Raw genomic sequence first — 19892 nt, forward strand, 5'->3', positions numbered from 1 at the left:
AACTATTCAACAACCAGACACCACTTTTTAACTCACATCTGTTCCTGGAGGTCCTCTAGGTCCGACATCTCCTTTTTCGCCCCTCTTTCCTTCTGTCAATTCACTCAACTTTGATACCAGATTGCTTCCGTCATCAACTAATAGTTTCAGTTCTCTGACCTGCAAAGAATAGGAGAGAGAGTGACATTTACATCTACCTACAAACTCTGTAAATATTAATGATAAATTTCTCAGTACCTCAATGCCAAATTCTGACAAAGCTCTCTTCACATCCTACGACAAAACAGGGGGAAAACAACATTAATCATCTTGCCAGCCATGCATGTGTGGCTTTGTGTGCGTAAGCGTTTTCCTCACCACTACAGTTCCTGGTTTGCCATCCTCTCCTGGATCTCCCTGTCAATCAAAAGAGTTGAATTATGCTGAAAACTGCCTTGTGTCAGCTCTGAGAGCAGTGACCACTAAAAGACACATTGGTAAAAATACACTCACCGCATCTCCTTTCAAGCCTGGCAGACCTCTCTCCCCCTACAAAGGTCACATTATGACAACATCATGAGTAATGATATCTAAAAAAACACAACATATTTACACACACACGCACAAACTTACTCTTGGTCCAGCATCACCTGGGACTCCAGGTACACCCTGATTGATAAAAAGTAATACATATAAATGATACAATACATAGCTGTTCTCATTTTGTATGCATTTCATTCAATCAGGGATTAAATATATGTATTTAGGCTATTATATAACTTCAGAAGAAAATGTAGTGGTTGCTTTTTTTTTTTTTTAATACATGGTCTCTGACAACTGACTTCTACTGCTGTAGAGCCAGAGGTGGGATATGTTACTTACAGGGGCTCCTTGAGGTCCCTGGGGGCCTGGAATAGCTGTTGCTGGCTCACCTTTAACATACACCACCTGACAAAAAAAAAAAAAAAAACACCCGGAAAGATTGAGATATACAGCTCTTTGCATTAATTAATCACCCTCCAGAATTATTATGTGATTAATAGAGTAGCAGAGTAGTTTGTTTAAAATCAAAAATATGCACAAACACACAGGTCCGGGTGGTCCGACATTTCCAGGAACTCCAGCTGGTCCAGTGGGACCTTGAGGGCCAATAAGTCCTGCAATTCCCTGATCACCTTTCAACCCATCTCGACCCTGAGGAGCGATAAACAGAAAGAGAGAGGGAGATGAGAGAAATAACCATGATACAAATTAATTTCTTAATTAATGGGCATAAATTTGCACATCAAATAAACTCATCAGTGAAGAGTTTCTTAATTACTGACTGCACACAGCATCAAGCACAGGAAGAAGAGCATCCATGCATTTAAAATGTGGGTGACTGTGTTTGTGTATGTTTGCGAAAGGTTTCTATGATTGAAAACACCCATTTAACAACAAATCTGATTTGTGCTGATGGGAAAATTAGCTGTGCGAGACATGGACTGAATCACAGAAAACAACAAAATCTGAGTACACTCAGTCAAATGTGGCCACAAATCATACAAAAAAAAAGCAGGTACAGACAAGCAGTACAAAATGAAACAGACAGAACATACAAATAAGAAAAGCTTTTACCAGACTTTATAAGTTACAGTACATGCTTACCTTTGATGCCATGAAGTGAATAAAATTCACAAAATGGTAAAAATAACATTTTCCGTAAGCCTTAAAATGTACATTTTGAAAGTGTTATGTAGTACGGGGTATGTTAAGCTGTGATGGACTTGTCTTGTGCTGTGAAAGGCAGAAAGAGAGTGAGAACAGGATGATTTAGGAAGATAAAAACAAAGAGACTCACATCTCTTCCAGTGGGCCCTGGTTCTCCTTTATCTCCCTGCAAAGAAGGCATAACCAGATTCGATCAGAGGCTAATTATCAAAAATTACAATGTAATCATAAACAAGATTTCACCAATAGGTGTTTTATTACCTTTCGACCATCTTCTCCTGGCACGCCATCCTCACCCTGAAAAAGATAGAAAATGAGGCATTAAACACAGACATCTGGAACACATTTTCATAATTTCTGTAATCAAGACTCACAACTCATTCTAGCAGTAATTTCTCTTCTATTTTTCACGCAGCCTCATATTACAGATATATGATATAGCTCCTGCAATTAACACAGCTGGTTCGGGGCTGTGATCAGTAAATCAGAAGAAACTGCAGGACGAGCAGGCTTTGTGTAAGCTCTGCTCCATGGCATAATCTATATGAGTCAAGTTAACCAAATATAAGTACACAGCTGACTGAAACTCCTCACATATTTTAACTACAAAGCATTTTTTGGTCAGAGTTACCTCCCACTGAAAGCTCATTAGGCTACTAAGGGGGTGATTTATTATCAGCAGGATTTAAAGGTGCTGTATGTAAGATTTTGACTCTACTAAAGCATACAAATACCACAATATATTTGCAGATACTTAAGAAACATGCTAAATTAACATACTTGTTTATCTTAAAAACAATGCTACAGTCAGTTATTCCCCTTTGAAAATGTGCTTTCTGGGCTGGAATGTCGGTCTCTTGTTTTGGTTTGTGAATCCTGCCCACTGCCAGTTTACCCAATTTTATTTCGGCAACCTGGGTTGCCAGTTGGACGAAAACACAACGCATTTAATTTAATTCATCATTAAGTTTCCAGTTTGTGTCGTCAATCTGGCAACCTGCATGTGTGTCAAGTCTGAAGAGGAGGGGCCGGGTGAAAAAAACCCTGTCCAATATTTTGAAATTGGACTGTAATACTTAGTTCAACCACTCTGTGTCAATCCTACATACAGCACCTTTAATCATCTCATTTATGGAGTACAAGGACTATGGTGTGGTTGCTAAACTGAAACGAGAGTTTGCTTGTTGCATTCTAGATAGCCTTGATCAAAAATTAAAATAAATATAAAAAAGCCTCAGGATTTAAAGGACCAAGTGCTGGCTTGGAAATTAACACATACTACTGAGATTACACAGGCATGTGATCAGCTGGAGACAAAAAAAAGGAAATTCTGACCACGCCCCAAGCCATGCCCACAAGTCACGCCCCAGCATTTATTATAAAAAAATACATATTTTAGCACATTTAAAAGATATAAATTATATTGTAAAATGATGTACTGTCCTGTAAAAAATAAAAAGCAGCATTTAATAATAATGACAACAATATAATAATATATTATAATAAAGTACTATAACATATTACAGTAAAGTATATAGAATTGTTATTATTATCAAAGTAATGGGCAAAAGTTTGGAAATATAACAATTATTAATGATTTTGAAATAACTATCTTCTTCTCATCAAGGCTGGATTTATTTGAAAAAAGCGTGTCAGACTATAACCTATTATATAATTACATCACAACCATTTTTTGACAGCACTACCAATCCCAAATTCTTACCACTATTAATAAAAAGTCACAGGGTCGAGTTGTTGAATATATCAACATGTCAGAATATTTTACATTTACAGTAGATACAAATGTTTCTGAAAGCATGTTGGGTTTTAATTAAGATTACAGCGTTACTTACAGGTTTTCCAGGCAGTCCTGGTTTCCCATCCTCCCCTCCTTTGCCCTGAAATAAAGCATAACATTATTTTAATGTGATAATGTGCTTATGCTCTAGTATGGGAATTTGCATGGATAAATGATTTTCACAGATTAAGCTGTGATATTACTCACAGGTGTGCCATTAGCTCCTGGGGGACCAGCTGGTCCTGGAGGCCCCTGAGACCCTCTTAGTCCCGCCAAGCCCTAGGAAACAGCAAATGTTAAACAGATTAAAAACAGGATTGATTTGTTGCAGAAAACAGTGGCAACATCATGATGCAACAAACAGATGATCTGACATACGGAGGGACAGGAGTACTCACATCTCTTCCAGGATCCCCTTGTTTTCCTGGGTCACCCTACAAAACCAAAAATATTAAGGATTCAGATTGATCGAAGATCCTATAATAGGCAGCTGATGCGAGGATTGAAGTTATCTGACCCGTAATCCAGGAGCTCCAGGTGGCCCAGGTTTCCCATCCTGACCGGGTCGTCCATCCAGTCCAGCCACTCCTCTTTCTCCCTGCACACGCATGTACACATATACAGAAACAATCAATATTGACTAGTCTGTGGAACACATATACTGTAAATACACACAAAACAATCAACATCACTGTCTATCAAAATCTATTAAAATTTTCTCAGCAATGGGTCATCACCAACTTGAATAAATGAATTTTAATGGGTTGACTGACAGATCCAGTCTTTGTCACTAATAACACCTTTCTGAAAGCATCACACAAATGCATGCATGCCAAAAGCAGCAGTCTTCAGCTTAATTAATGTAATAAAATCAGTGAAGCCAGTCTAAAAACCTAAATTAGACGAGGACTGGTACAAGTACTTTATATGCCACAAGGGTATGACACAAATTAATTAGCTATACATCTCTCTGACAGGAAGAAAGCAACAACATGGTTTACAATATTCCTCGAGACATCAGTGAGATCTTGTTTTCTCATTTCATCCCACTATGAAACATAACCTTGTTTCAGTTCTGTAGCACAAATGTTAGACAAAGATTAAACAGTCTAGCAGACAGACAATACCAAATAATTGCAACGCTAGTGAGACCTGCTATATAAAAACCCCAAGAGCTAAAACCTGACATAATGAAGTTTGTCACAGCTTCTGCAGTATAGTGAGATCCATGACTAAGCAGTTATATTTATACTTTACACTGATTACTGCAGCCAGTTTTACCATTTCAGCCTATTTTCAGCTGTCTACCACTGTATGACACTCACTTTTCAAAATATTGTCATTGTTGCACTCTAAAATAAAATTATTTTTGCAGGGGTGCTTACACCTGTTTCTGAAGAAATATTGAAGGAAGCAACTTACTTTATAGATGCCTCATTCAAACAGTAATTGACGGTAAACATTGCATGGCTGAAGCAAGGTGTTCAGTTCCTTGTTCAGACATCACAATCCTTTTTAATCAAATGATTTCAATTTAATTAATTTCTCTTTCTACAAAATTAATTGCAGGTTACGTCTACTTGGCACTTGCTTTACATTAAAAAAATACAATACGCACTATGCACTATCGTTCAAATGTTTGGGGTATGATATTTTTTATTTAGCAAGGATGCATTAAAATGATCAAATGTGACAGTAAATATTGACACAAAAATAATGATGTTTCAAATAAAAGATGTTCTTCTGAACTTTCTTTTCTTTGCTGAAAAAAATGTATAACAAGTTTCGACAAAAATATGAGGCAGCACAATTGTTTCCAACATTGATAGTAATAAAAAATATTTTTGAGCACCAAATCAGCATATAATTTCATGATTTCTGATAGTTGATGTGACATGAAAGACTGGAGTAATGGCTCCTGAAAATTTAGCTTTGCCATCACAAGAACAAATTACATTTTAAAATAAAATAAAATAGAAAACTGTTATTTTAAATTGTAAAAATATTTCAAAATATGACTGTTTTTCCACTATTTTGAGAAAATAAAAATAAAAATTGCCACACTCAAAATAAAATTTTATAAAACATGACATTTAAAAACCATGTATAATGTGTCTATCTGGAGCTGGAGGAACAACGGCCTGTTCATGTCTGTCAATTCTAACAGAAAACACTTAAAGGGATAGTTCACCCAAAAATGAAAATCAGCCCATGATTTACTCACCCTCAAGAAATTCTATGTGTATATGACTTTCTTCTTTCAGACGAATCCAATTGGAGTTATATTAACTTTACTGGACTTCTTTTGAACTGTTGAACAGAAATGCCCATCTACTGCCATTATAAAGCTTGGAAGAGCCAGGACAATTTTATATATCACTCCAATTGGATTCATCTGAAATACTAGTGATGGGAGAAACTGTTTCGAAATGCTCGGAACACCACATGCAGGGGATGCTAGCTGGTCAAAACTGTGTAAATGCAACAAAAACTCAGGCCAAAACATGCATAAAAACAGCTTTTACAAACCCAGTGAAAATGCATGAAATGAATCAAAATAATAAAATACCATTAAAAATGAAATGTCTGTAAAATATGCGTCTTTAAAATAATTATTAATTTGCAAGGGCTTATTTTGTTTGTTTTGTGGAGAGCTTGTCTAAACAGGCCAGTAAGAGACTATTAGCAACCTCATCCTTAATTACACAAATGTCTCATTAAATGTCTACAAATAGATCAAACTGATCCAACATCATATTACCATATACGCTGATGCAGTGGCTCACCGATGCATGGCAATCTCAGTAAACTCGCATCATCCCCCACCCCCCAAGGTGAACTATTAATGCAGTGTGTCATGTAGCTTTATGTGAACATAAACCATCTGCAAAGTTGTAAAGCTGACAGTGCACAATAAAGTTATTGTCTGTCAAAAAAAGTCAGGAATTTGAATCTTATTCTGTTACGGCTCTACGTCACGAATTAATACATTCGCATAATGTCCGCCCATGTTTTACATCGCCAACTTGCTTGCCCACAAACACTGTAAAGTTTCCATTGTTAACATAATTTTGAGAAGACGCTGTATCCTACGCTGTGAGAGTAAATTTGTTTTATCACATCTCATATTTACCACAAACCTGTTTAACTTGTTCTTTTCTATATATTGACAAGTCTCCAGGGCTTTGTTTCTGACACGCACTGTACGTGGTAGACCAATCCAGAGCCAATCTCTCTAGGGCTCTTGACCAATCACAAAGGACTGTGCCCTCTGACCAATCATAGCAGTAAGGGCTCACAGAAAGGAGGGATATACAGAGATTGATTCTTTGAACTGCTTCGCACGAGTCGTTTATAAATAATTTTTAAATGAGGCAAAATCACAATTTTTATTTATTTTCTGAGAAAACTGACGTTTTTTTGACCTCGCATGCATGTAAATCTGTTTTAGGAGACTCATAAAACAATATTAACAACCTTAAAAATGGCATTATATAGGGGCACTTTAAATGTTTCGAAAACAGTTATAATGTAATAAAGCCTTGTTTACTGAAATCACGTTGACTTTGGCATTTTTATATGCGCTCCTAACCACTTTCGAAACAATGATTCACAGAGATTTCTAAGCTTCATGAAGCAGTATTTTAAAAGCGGCCATTCCTTCCATATACACAGTATGCCTTGAGAGTGAGTAAATCATGGGCTAATTTTCATTTTTGGGTGAATTATCCCTTTAAACAACCCAAAGCTTCGACATATGTTGGAAAGACCCTTTTTGTTTATTGTTTATTACTATTGTTTAATCATGATTTCCTGAATCAAAATGTAATCAAATTGTAAGGTGCCTAAAAAATTCCATCCATATATAAAACTGTCTCTTTTACCTTGTCTCCTGGACTGCCCCTATCCCCTGGGTCACCCTAGAAGAAACAGAAAGCAGAATGAGTTGTACAATCTCCTATTAAAAGTAATGATTTCTGAAAATTTTAAATCAGTTATCTGAATTTTTAGAATGAATTCAGTTGCATCATATGGTTGCCAATGTCCTAAATAACTTTGTGTTTGAATGGGATAAAGTATTGTATATCACCATATTTAAGGTGATGATACATGGGGCAATGCTGCTTGGGCACTTTCCCATTGAGAACGGGCAACAAATTTGTATCTGGATACTTTAGATCAGTTGTGGGCCCTGTGTCTCACCTGGTTGCCCACTGCAACACTGCTCAAAAAGTTGCCCCGTGTATCATCACATTTAGAGTCAGTGTGTATGCGGCCATAGAGACTTACACAGATACACAAAGATCAAAGAAATGTCTAAACAGATAAAAGGCACAAAAGCAGTAAGAGGTTCTTACTCTGGCTCCTGGTACCCCACGCGGCCCCTCAGGACCCTAAACAACAAATAGGTTAAGATACAAATCACTCTCAATTACACATACTGTCTGATCACCATACTGACTTACGCTTGGTCCCGGTGAGCCTGAAGCTCCTGCTTCACCCTTTTGACCTTTACCCCCATGTTCCCCTGGGTCACCTGCATCTCCCTGGTGTTAGAACAAGAGCATCACAGAGACAAAATCAGAACACTTATGATAGACAGATTTTAAAGACTACAAATATTTTACTGTACCTTTTCTCCTCTGTCCCCTTTCAGCTGTTTCTCTCCAGTTGTCTAACAGAACGAACACATTTAAAAGATTTAAAAAACAGCATGTTATTTAAATAAACAGGGGTGTAGAAAAAAGTGCAGTGAGACGATAATGGTTTTAAAACATACCACATCTCCAGGTGGCCCAGGGGGACCTTGTATTCCCTATAATTACCGCAATAAAGATGTTAGATGACACTTTCAATGTTTCAATGTTTGTGTAGAGATCCAAACATGTGTTGAGTGAGAAGCTTCTGATATTTCACCTGCTCTCCCTTTGAGCCTCTTGGTCCAGTGGGACCTGGGGTACCCTGCGAAGAACATCACATAACATTAGTTAACTACTTTAGTTGACATGAACTAAAAATGAACAATACCTCTACAGCATTTATAAATCTTACTTTATGTTAATTGAAACATTTACTAATGGATTATTCAAATCAAAAGTTGTGCTTGTTAACATTAGTTGATGCACTGTGAACTAACATGAACTAACAATGAAAAAGATTAATAAATACTGTAATAAATGTACTGGTCATGGTTTGTTATACTGTACATTAACTAACATTAACTAGTGGAACTTTATTCTAAAGTGTAACCGAAATTATATTTGCTGGCAAAATGGGAATCTATTAAAATTCCCTTTTCACTATTAATCTAATATCTATTCTATGAATATTCCTATTTCTTGTGCTTTAATGGTGTACTTTACTTTGTGTTAACATAGTTTTCATTTATTCTTTCATAAATTTATTTTCAATAAGAAAATAAAAATAATTCAGTATAAATAATTCTGGCTTAAAAATAATTTTTTACAAATATTTAGTTAGGCATGACCATGCCTTAATTCTGCTGAAAAACATTTAGGATGATATATGTCTTACATTTCGTCCATCTTCCCCCGGATCACCCGTGTCTCCTTTTATCCCAGGTTGACCTGGTTGACCTGGCAGTCCCTGAAATATTAAAAGACCACTGTTAGGATGTAGCGGGAATACAAACTACAACGATTCGCAGAATCCGATAACAAATCTGTGAACTCACTCTTAAACCTCTCTCCCCTGATTTACCCGGCAACCCTGATTCACCCTGAGACAAGAGAAACGGAGAAATATTACATACAAAACAAACAAACTCACAAATACAGGAATGCTGAAAAAAAAAAAAACTCACTGCAGTGCCGTCCTCTCCTTTGTCTCCTTTTAGTCCCTAAAAAAACAAAATAACACAACAGTCTTCCTACCATCAGCCATATTATTTCTGTTAATTATTCAATAAAAAACAATTACAGTGTCAAGAATGACAATACAATTCCATATTTCAGAAGCCACCAAAGCAAATACAGTAGCTTAAAGGAAGTGTGGAGCAGAACTAAAGACAAGGAAGAAATATACCCATTACCTTGACTACTTGTTACTTCGGTGAGAAAGGAAGATGTTAGAATAAAAGAAAGAAGGAGTTAAATGTTAAAAAAGCATTGAATGAATCTCATTACCAAAGCAGATTATTTATAAGGCTTAAAATATAAAGAGTAGTAACTTTCGAAAAACACCTGATATGCTAAGGGTGATGTATCATAGACACTTATCCCTAACAAAAAAGTTAAGACGATGAGCATTAGTTGCAGATGAAGTTGTAAGAAGCAGCTTTTAGTTGAGGCCTGTGTTCATGTATAAATGGGTGCAACTCTCACATCTTTCCCTCTGGGGCCCATGGGCCCCTGTGGACCAGGATTCCCTGTCTCCCCTCTCTCTCCTGAGTCACCTTGACTGCCCTAGAGTCGCATAAAGAAAAGAGAGAGTGTAATGTATGACAACTTCTTCAGACCAATGCGTCATTTCCATGAACATATGCTCTGAAGCCACTTGAACGAGAGACACTTTTTTTGTGTGTTTACTTTACCTTCAAACCAGGTTTTCCAGACAATCCAGTGAGACCCTGTTTAAATAAACAAGCAGTATGTTAAATATAAAGACTACTGCAACAGCAGGTGATTCTGTGTATCAGTTATGCAGAACCAAAGCCTAAAATTGAAGCTTTACCTTAATATTATTACTGTATTAGAAACACTAGCATTTCCATGGAAATGCAAATCTAGATTATCATGAAGACAAACTTACCCGATCACCTTGGTCCCCTTTAGGTCCAGGTTGGCCAGGCTCTCCTGCTCCAGGGGCACCCTGTGGGATAGATTAGAAAGGTCCAATCATACAGTTTCCCAATTTCAGATGTACCTTGAAATGAATTAATATTATTAATAATAATAATAAAAATAAAAACCTTTATTTAACAAGTATGTGTGATCACCGTAAGTAAACTCAATGTCAAAATAAGTGTAATTTCCATTTTAAAATGTCCTCACTATCTCATCCGAGACATTTCCCAGATGGACACCATCATTCATTCACAAAACTCATTCACTCACCCTTTCCCCTTTTTGTCCTGCATCACCTTTAGCACCATCAGGACCTGGAAGGCCCCTTTCACCCTAAAGGAAGAAAAAGAAGAGTTAAAATAGGTTTGAATGGAACCTCAGCAGAAAAAAAAACAGATTTGAGTGGGTCTGTACAATCTGAATGTCAATACTGAAAAGGACTTAACATAAGAATAAAACAGAAATACTGTTATCTGAAATAGTCTCTGCATTGTTCTCAAAAGTCATACCCGCTCTCCTTTCTTCCCAAATGAACCTTGACAGTCCTAAAAAAGCCATAGTGAACAATGTCAGTAAGACCATTACAAATGAATGAAATGTTCATATGAATTTGAAAACATAAAAATTCTGATCTTACACAGCTTCCTGGTTCCCCTTTTTCACCCTCAGCACCCTTACACCAAATAGAGATACATAAATAAAGATATACATAATATACATATACAGTTCAAGCACAAAATAAAATGAAGTAGATATCTGAAAAAAATGCTGTTTGTTAAACTGAAATCTTAACTTACCTTCTCTCCAGAAAAGCCACTGCTCCCTGGCAATCCCTAAAGGCACATATAAATAATTTACAACATGCATGCACACTCGTGCATTTTCACATGGCTTGTGACTTATCATGGCTCGTGCAGCCACTCACCCTCAGTCCTTGAGGTCCAGGGAGGCCTGCTGAACCTTTATCTCCCTAGCATACAAAAAACCCAGACATAAACAAGCACAGCATTAGTCACACCTCTCTAATAAGAATATACTGTACATCAATGTTTTATGTAGCTTCAGGACACACCTTGTATCCTGCCTGACCGGGAAGGCCTCTGTCTCCCTAAAAAAAAAACAGAATCATCCAAAGGATGATATGAAAACCTAGTCAAACTCATTTAAATAGCTAAACTGTTGTACAATCATTGTTAAAAATGAAATAACCTAGCAACATTTTCAATTGCTACAAAATAAGCCTTGATAAACACTAAAGAAATCAAGGGATATAGCAGAAATCTAGATACATTCATACAGAAATGCTTCAGATCATGCATAAGCAAATAGTCACCTTGGCTCCATCTGAACCAGGTGGTCCAGTCTGTCCTCGATCACCCTGAAAAAAAAAACAATAAACAACAAAACTTCATTAACTGATTCCCAGATTAAGCATTCAGAAAGTTTGTTCATTGCCCCTTAATGACACAAGCCACAATAAAGTCATACACTGACTTCTTTTCTTTACCTTACTTCCAATTTCCCCAGGAGGTCCTCGTGGACCCTGAAACAAAAATGCATGAATAAAAGAAGAATGAGGAGGAATGTTGAAGTGAGCATGAAATATATTAGTGAAAGCATTTTATACCCGATCACCAGGGTCTCCTGTGTTTCCTTGTGGACCTGGTTTACCCTCAATACTCTCACCCTGCAGCACAATCACACAAACAGGCCATGCTAAGAGAATGCATTCATGGACAAGCAATGCACACATTTTACAAAACACAAACAAAAAATAGCTTACAAACAATGTAAAATAAAATAATGGTGGGAAAAAAACATACAGATTCTCCTTTGGCTCCTTTTTGTCCAGTCAGCCCTCGTGGGCCCTGAGGACCAGGTGGTCCAGGACTTCCCTGAAAATACACACAAATACCATTGAGAGCATGAGATAAAAACTCAAAAACATACATTGAAGTGCACACATAACCATTTTACAGCAGCACTCACACAGAAACACATACTGCATACACAAGTTAACATCCGTTTATACTGCTACTGTACTTTGTCATGAATAATGGAGACACTCACAGGTTCACCAGCATCTCCTTTAGCAGCTACCCCACTGCCCAGTCCAGGAGGACCCTGTTAACCAGAATAAGACAGAAGAACATATTTATGTTCAAGAAATGTGACCGAATGTCTTCACAGATTGTATTAGCATGTCACCAGAGAGTTCTCATGGTACATTAGATTACTTTGCCCTTGCTGAATCTTTAAACAACATGGGATTTTTTAATGAAATGTTACAGTACTTCCTTCTCAACATCAAGAAATAATGGATTATTGCTTTTAAATTCCCTTGAAGTGCATAAAAGAATTCATTTCATTTATATCAGTGGTGTGTGGTGGACCTCTGAAATTAGGCCATTTTTTTTTTTTACCAGTGTAAATTTATGTTCCATCTGATGTTTACATGGATTCTGGGTTCAAGGTATATGAAAGACCCTGTAATTTACACTAAGGTCTATCAACATGCAATCAATACAATAATAGTTCCCTAACTTTAACTCACCCTCTCACCGGGGCTGCCTTTTTCGCCCTGCAGGAAAATGAAATGAAACACAAGCAGACAGGTACATTATTGGCTGAAGACATATCTGAAACTTCAAACAGTGAAAACAATTAATTTATTAATATGGCCTGTACTGTACACAGGCGGTGAGATACTGAGGTACTGACAGGTATTTATTTGGTTCATTTAACTACGGTGCAAATGTTTTAGATTATTTTTATTTTGACCTCTTACCTCATACAATGCCTCAAGTGAGCTCATAAATGCATATATACATAAATGTTGAGGTATTCAACATGGCCATTAAGACCTTCAATATGCCGCCCTTTTAGTCCACACTGCCACAAGTTCACAGTGACCCTTCAGTCAAACAGGGCCAGGGACAGGGGAGTACATAATGCAAATTTACAGACACCTTTAGTGATAAAGGCAATGGATTCCGACCTTAATAGAAAGTCCAGCAGTGCCTGGCAACCCTGGACGACCATCCTGTCCAGGCAGACCTCGTGCACCTGGTTCTCCCTTCGCCCCACCCACACCTGAAAGACCAGGAGTGCCCTTAAAGGACAGAAAAACATCAAATGGGCAATGTAATAACCCTGTTGTTTACTTGATGACATGAAGTATTTGTATGAGTATGAACTTCTTTCTTTTCATTGTGCAGGTGACAGTGTTTTTCTTGTGTTTCTTACAGGGATCCCTGGGATTCCTGGCTCTCCTTTGCGGCCCGGTAAACCTCCTCCAACAGCAGATCCAGGTACCCCCTGTAGTAAATATTAAAAACCTATCATTTCTTAAACCAAACAATTGAAGCTCTTGATGTTGTAAAAGTGACTAAACAAATAAAATGCTAAATCAAGACCTAGAGTAGAGCAGTTAGAGATTAATTTTATTATCACTCTTACCCTTTCACCTTTCTCTCCCTTTAATCCCTGAGGGCCTAGATTGCCTGGTTCTCCCTGTAAAACAAAAAAAGACAAAATATTTAATAATAGTTTGTGTATGTTTGTGTCTAAGCTTGTACAGTATGTTAATGAGTACTCACAGGGTCTCCTCTAACACCTGGTAATCCCTGACTGCCCTAAAGCAACAGAATTACATCAGACAATGAACCCATGTTATAAATCAATTCATGAGATCTTTTTAGCTTTAATATTTTAAATAGCACTGCACTAAAGAGGATTAAATTAAAAAATAAACTAAGAGATTAAGAGTTTTTAGCGTGCATTCAGGCCTGATTATTATGCTATGTATATGGATGTGCATATATCCACAAATACCTGTTTTAACAGAACCATTTAATAAAATGACTCATGATTTCATTCTTACTGGTAATCCAACTGCACCAGGACGACCTGGAACACCTGAACTGCCATCCAATCCTGGGAAACCCTGAAAAAGTCAAAGGGAAACAAATGGAGAAGGAGAGAGCATGTCAACATTTCTGATCTGTGTGCAAATGTGTGTATACATATCTTAAGTGCCACTTACTCTCTCGCCTTTCTCTCCTCTCACTTCCAGACCACTGCCTGGTTGACCTGGTGGCCCCTCTGGCCCTCTGGGGCCCTCACGACCGGGTAAACCATCACGACCCTATTTGAAAAACACACATGCACACACAGAAAATCAGAAAGACATTTAGACATGTTTATAAGCAATAACTAATGAATCCCCTAGTGTAGATGAACAAACAGAGCTAAATGTGAATGCAAATCAACTCACAGGCTCGCCTTTTCTTCCATCCAGTCCATCTCTGCCCCTCTCACCCTATAAACACACAAAAAGACACAATGTATAAACATTTCACCAGAAAATTACATTAACTATCAACGCCAACAAGTCAACTTTTAGTTATTATATCCAACAACAATTATTACCTTCTGACCCGATTCCCCTTTAGCACCCTGCAACAAAGAAGCAGGTCAATCTTTTGTGAAGTGCAAGTAGATGTACATATGTAAATTAAATTAATGCATTTAGCAGACGCTTTCATCCAAAGCAACTTATAATGACTTTAGCTAAACAATTTTAGGTAATATGTTCCCTGGAAATCGAACCCACAACCTTTTGTGCTGCTAATGCAACATCTCCCACTGAGCCACAGGAACACTATGCAACATATGTACACAAAAATCTGTAATTATATCTTGCAGTTTCTGTATATGTTTGTCTTTTCAGTACACACTTACCTTAGGACACTCTACGGTACAAGGCACTGGCTAAAAGGAGACAACAAATAATCTTAATCAGTCGTTACGGTCTTCTTTTTTATCAATAAAGACTATCAATGAGGTTTAAAACCACCATACTATATAATTTCTGCTGTATCATGACTAAGGCAAGCTTGACAGGCCAAGCAAGCATCATAATAAAAAAAATTATGATACAACATTTCTGACAGCTAGACAGATGGAACTGATCTGACCGTGACACTAGTCCCTCGTGCAAGGCCACAGAGGAGGTCTGCCAGGTCGGGGTGGAGACCATAGAGCTGATTTGCGTCTTGAGCATAGAGCAGATTCTGAGTGCTGCCATCCGTCACTGCTGAACGCAGCTCTCTAGTGTCTGCACGTCCAATTCCTATCGCCAACACTGTCACACCTGAGGGACAGAGTTATTAAAGCGCTAAGTCACTCTTATGGACATGGGACAGAGCAGCCTGGATTGTTCTGTTTTGTGTGTGTGAATTAATGCGCTGGGGCTGATTTTGTGTGGCTTACCATCGGCTTTAACAGCAGCAGCGGGCTGGCTAAGATCATCAGTTGACTTTTCGTCAGCGATAATGACAACCACCCCGGGAACACCATACCTACGACCTGCTTGTGCGCTCAGCAAAAACTGGCGTGCATGTGTCATTGCCTGGCCTACACATAAAAACAGAAAATATCAGCACACTCACATTCACATAATAATGCCACTTGAATAACAGATATAAACATGCTTGAAATGACAACTTAAATATATGTAAATTGTTAAAATTGTAAAAGGTTTCATATGTAATTTATTACACTGGAAGTGTTTTTGGATGGTTTTAATACTATTGCACTACAGTAAGTAGGTCTGTATGGGTACAATACATTTTCTTAATTTTATTTATGCAATATATACCGTATGCAATACATTATTCCTCATTTTTATCTTCCATATGATTTTGGGTTAAAACACGACCTGGACATGTTTGTGTCAGCTTCACATACATATACTAGGTACTTAATGGTACACAAACATTAAAAAAAGAAACCTTCACAAACAGACCTATATTATTTCCTGGTCTGTCATTGAATGGGGTGGCCAAAATGTCCCGCAGAAGGGTCTCACTGTTGCTATGACGATTGAGGAGAAAGCGCTCTTTTGGATCTTCACTGTACATCACCACCCCCATCTGGAGTAAATAGGTATTACAAACACTTTATTCACACTGACCTGCACAATGTCTCATGTAGAAGACGGAACTCTCTCACAACAATTATTTATTTTTTGGAGCCATGAATAATTATAATAATAAAAAACAATTGGACCAACATGACCATAGTACCAAAATAACTACCTGGGAGTCTCTGGGCCCGATGGAGGTAAAGGATCCAGCAGAACTGGCCAGTAGAGACAACACAGGTCTCACCAGGCCAGAGCGATCACGAGACGCGGGGACAAGGAAGACAACATCTAAACGCCCTCCCACACACACTAAAACATGGATTTATTAAACATATTAATCAAGGAATACAGCAGGAGATTAATTAGAACAATGTTGTAGTTAATTTATTTATTTATGCAAACATTTATTCATATCAGCACCACAGACATGAACTCTTGACTAGATAAAAAATAAAGTTGGTGCAAATCATCTATGGGAACGTTTATTACAGCATTACATTCACTGCACAATGACAGTGGGAAGGTACAACATAACATTAAGCACTATCATCATCTTTCAGTCTCTGTAACTTCCCAAATGAAAAGTGCTAGCAGGGAGAGCTTGTAGTGAGAGAAAAATCTCCCGGTGACTGAACCGTATAATGGCATGTTTTTCAATGTACTCACATTGCAAGCAGTAATTTGTCTTCAAAGTCAAAAGTACTGCATGAAATAATTCACACAGAAGGTTTTACCAGAAGAGTCAGATCCGTATTTTATTTTGTGATTAAATTTGGAAAAAATAAAGCTTCAAAATTATTACTTTGCACCCTGCCCAGGCCCAGACTTGTATGTTATCTTAGACTGAACGCAGTTGCTGACAAACATGATGCAGGACCACGACAGACTGTGTAATTTAGCCAATGAGAATGCAGTTTTACAGCATGCCCCTAAAATGTAAGATATGATGGCAAAAAATCTTCTTGTAAAGGTTTTTGTCTTCATTTTACGTCATATGATATAGTTTAGCAATACCACACAAGCAAGATTGCTGTTATTCCACACATATCTGCATGACTGCAAAAGTTATATACATTTTATGTAACAGCTCAATAACTTTAATTGTGTTCAATTTTAGACACAATATTGACAATATTGTTGTGCTCAATTTCACAAACAAAAACGGTTCCAAAAAAAAAAAAAAACAGCAGAACTGTTGTGCCATTTTAGGACACTAAGTGTTCTTTCGTTACTGAATAAATGCATGTTTTTGAATGAATCTAGTGAGCCAATGATTCAGTGACCAATTCATAAAGATGTTTAGTTTCTGAATGAATCAGTCATTTTAACAATTCCATTTAATGAATGACACACTCACACAGCTACTTTTATTTTTATATTTAGAGTATCATTAAACTTTTTGTTTTAAATATAATTTCATTTCACTATTCATAAAAAAAAAAACATTAATACCCATTTATTGTCATTATTTATGCAATTCTGAATCAAAATATTTATTTCTAAAGCTACTTTTTTGTAATATGTATTCAATTCTTTTCTCATTTAAAACCAAAATGAAATTTAATTATACAGTATTGTTCAAAATAATAGCAGTACAATGTGACTAACCATAATAATCAAGGTTTTTAGTATATTTTTTATTGCTACGTGGCAAACAAGTTACCAGTAGGTTCAGTAGATTGTCAGAAAACAAACAAGACCCAGCATTCATGATATGCATGCTCTTAAGGCTGTGCAATTGGGCAATTAGTTGAAAGGGGTGTGTTCAAAAAAATAGCAGTGTCTACCTTTGACTGTACAAACTCAAAACTATTTTGTACAAACATTTTTTTTTTTCTGGGATTTAGCAATCCTGTGAATCACTAAACTAATATTTAGTTGTATGACCACAGTTTTTTAAAACTGCTTGACATCTGTGTGGCATAGAGTCAACCAACTTGTGGCACCTCTCAGCTGTTATTCCACTCCATGATTCTTTAACAACATTCCACAATTCATTCACATTTCTTGGTTTTGCTTCAGAAACAGCATTTTTGATATCACCCCACAAGTTCTCAATTGGATTAAGGTCTGGAGATTGGGCTGGCCACTCCATAACATTAATTTTGTTGGTTTGGAACCAAGACTTTGCCCGTTTACTAGTGTGTTTTGGGTCATTGTCTTGTTGAAACAACCATTTCAAGGGCATGTCCTCTTCAGCATAGGGCAACATGACCTCTTCAAGTATTTTAACATATGCAAACTGATCCATGATCCCTGGTATGCGATAAATAGGCCCAACACCATAGTAGGAGAAACATGCCCATATCATGATGCTTGCACCTCCATGCTTCACTGTCTTCACTGTGTACTGTGGCTTGAATTCAGAGTTTGGGGGTCGTCTCACAAACTGCCTGTGGCCCTTGGACCCAAAAAGAACAATTTTACTCTCATCAGTCCACAAAATGTTCCTCCATTTCTCTTTAGGCCAGTTGATGTGTTCTTTGGCAAATTGTAACCTCTTCTGCACATGCCTTTTTTTTAACAGAGGGACTTTGCGGGGAATTCTTGAAAATAGATTAGCTTCACACAGACGTCTTCTAACTGTCACAGTACTTACAGGTAACTCCAGACTGTCTTTGATCATCCTGGAGATGATCATTGGCTGAGCCTTTGCCATTCTGGTTATTCTTCTATCCATTTTGATGGTTGTCTTCCGTTTTCTTCCACGTCTCTCTGGTTTTGCTCTCCATTTTAAGGCATTGGAGATCATTTTAGCTGAACAGCCTATCATTTTTTGCACCTCTTTATAGGTTTTCCCCTCTCTAATCAACTTTTTAATCAAAGTACGCTGTTCTTCTGAACAATGTCTTGAACGACCCATTTTCCTCAGCTTTCAAATGCATGTTCAACAAGTGTTGGCTTCATCCTTAAATAGGGGCCACCTGATTCACACCTGTTTCTTCACAAAATTGATGACCTCAGTGATTGAATGCCACGCTGCTATTTTTTTGAACACACCCCTTTCAACTAATTCAACTAATTGCCCAATTGCACAGCCTTAAGAGCGTGCATATCATGAATGCTGGGTCTCATTTGTTTTCTGAGAATCTACTGAACCTACTGGTAACTTGTTTGCCACGTAGCAATAAAAAAATATACGAAAAACCTTGATTATTCTGGTTAGTCACATTGTACTGCTATTATTTTGAACAATACTGTATACTGGGGGAGGGAGAGGGGTAATAATTCAGCCAAAATTGATGTGTGCCTAATTTGTGAATAATTAATCAGCATATCATTTAAATAGAAATGTTATCACTTGACAGTCATTTGTCTAAATATTAAAACAAGCACTTTAATTTGTTAAACTACCAATAATTAAGTATATTTTGTTTAAATTATACTTAAACATTTTCAATTTGCCTATAGTTGGACGAGAAAGGGAAAGAAACTTTGTAACCTGTGCGTTCCTCCACTGTGGTCTCAGGTCCAACCTGGTTTTGGAAGGTGGGCTGCACAGTGAAACGGTACCGACGGCCCAGTCGTAGACCTATCACACGGTAAGAAGTGGCTGTACCAGGCAGCGTTTCAGACAGACCCGTTCCTGTGTCTGAAGAAAGAGAGATTATAATAAACTAAATGTGCTTTCAACTATAATTGTGCTTCTGAATCTTAAACCACACACTAC

General features: G+C 37.3%; 1 protein-coding gene across 2 annotated transcripts in view; it reads right to left on the reverse strand.

Moving 5' to 3' along the window:
• LOC128015761 (collagen alpha-1(VII) chain) overlaps positions 1-19892 on the reverse strand; it is a 66780-nt gene that overhangs the window by 23171 nt on the left and 23717 nt on the right. For both annotated transcript variants that reach the window (XM_052599861.1, XM_052599862.1), the window contains exons 25-75: positions 19665-19814; positions 16395-16531; positions 16103-16229; positions 15568-15711; positions 15273-15448; positions 15037-15066; positions 14725-14751; positions 14570-14614; positions 14339-14440; positions 14177-14239; positions 13893-13928; positions 13753-13806; positions 13540-13611; positions 13292-13405; positions 12848-12874; positions 12364-12417; positions 12117-12188; positions 11921-11980; positions 11801-11836; positions 11627-11671; positions 11366-11401; positions 11219-11263; positions 11091-11126; positions 10931-10966; positions 10803-10838; positions 10564-10626; positions 10259-10318; positions 10041-10076; positions 9832-9912; positions 9312-9347; positions 9183-9227; positions 9023-9094; positions 8405-8449; positions 8268-8303; positions 8121-8162; positions 7954-8034; positions 7846-7881; positions 7372-7407; positions 4005-4085; positions 3886-3921; positions 3695-3766; positions 3543-3587; positions 1951-1986; positions 1820-1855; positions 1069-1173; positions 862-927; positions 613-648; positions 493-528; positions 358-396; positions 238-273; positions 37-159 (exon numbers count right to left, since the gene is read on the reverse strand). In XM_052599861.1, coding sequence (XP_052455821.1) covers positions 37-159; positions 238-273; positions 358-396; positions 493-528; positions 613-648; positions 862-927; positions 1069-1173; positions 1820-1855; positions 1951-1986; positions 3543-3587; positions 3695-3766; positions 3886-3921; positions 4005-4085; positions 7372-7407; positions 7846-7881; positions 7954-8034; positions 8121-8162; positions 8268-8303; positions 8405-8449; positions 9023-9094; positions 9183-9227; positions 9312-9347; positions 9832-9912; positions 10041-10076; positions 10259-10318; positions 10564-10626; positions 10803-10838; positions 10931-10966; positions 11091-11126; positions 11219-11263; positions 11366-11401; positions 11627-11671; positions 11801-11836; positions 11921-11980; positions 12117-12188; positions 12364-12417; positions 12848-12874; positions 13292-13405; positions 13540-13611; positions 13753-13806; positions 13893-13928; positions 14177-14239; positions 14339-14440; positions 14570-14614; positions 14725-14751; positions 15037-15066; positions 15273-15448; positions 15568-15711; positions 16103-16229; positions 16395-16531; positions 19665-19814 — 3176 coding nt within the window. The remainder of the gene's footprint in view (positions 1-36; positions 160-237; positions 274-357; positions 397-492; positions 529-612; positions 649-861; positions 928-1068; positions 1174-1819; positions 1856-1950; positions 1987-3542; positions 3588-3694; positions 3767-3885; positions 3922-4004; positions 4086-7371; positions 7408-7845; positions 7882-7953; positions 8035-8120; positions 8163-8267; positions 8304-8404; positions 8450-9022; positions 9095-9182; positions 9228-9311; positions 9348-9831; positions 9913-10040; positions 10077-10258; positions 10319-10563; positions 10627-10802; positions 10839-10930; positions 10967-11090; positions 11127-11218; positions 11264-11365; positions 11402-11626; positions 11672-11800; positions 11837-11920; positions 11981-12116; positions 12189-12363; positions 12418-12847; positions 12875-13291; positions 13406-13539; positions 13612-13752; positions 13807-13892; positions 13929-14176; positions 14240-14338; positions 14441-14569; positions 14615-14724; positions 14752-15036; positions 15067-15272; positions 15449-15567; positions 15712-16102; positions 16230-16394; positions 16532-19664; positions 19815-19892) is intronic.

The sequence above is a fragment of the Carassius gibelio genome, chromosome A6 (assembly GCF_023724105.1).
Source record: "Carassius gibelio isolate Cgi1373 ecotype wild population from Czech Republic chromosome A6, carGib1.2-hapl.c, whole genome shotgun sequence".
In the NCBI taxonomy this organism is placed as follows: Eukaryota; Metazoa; Chordata; class Actinopteri; order Cypriniformes; family Cyprinidae; genus Carassius; species Carassius gibelio.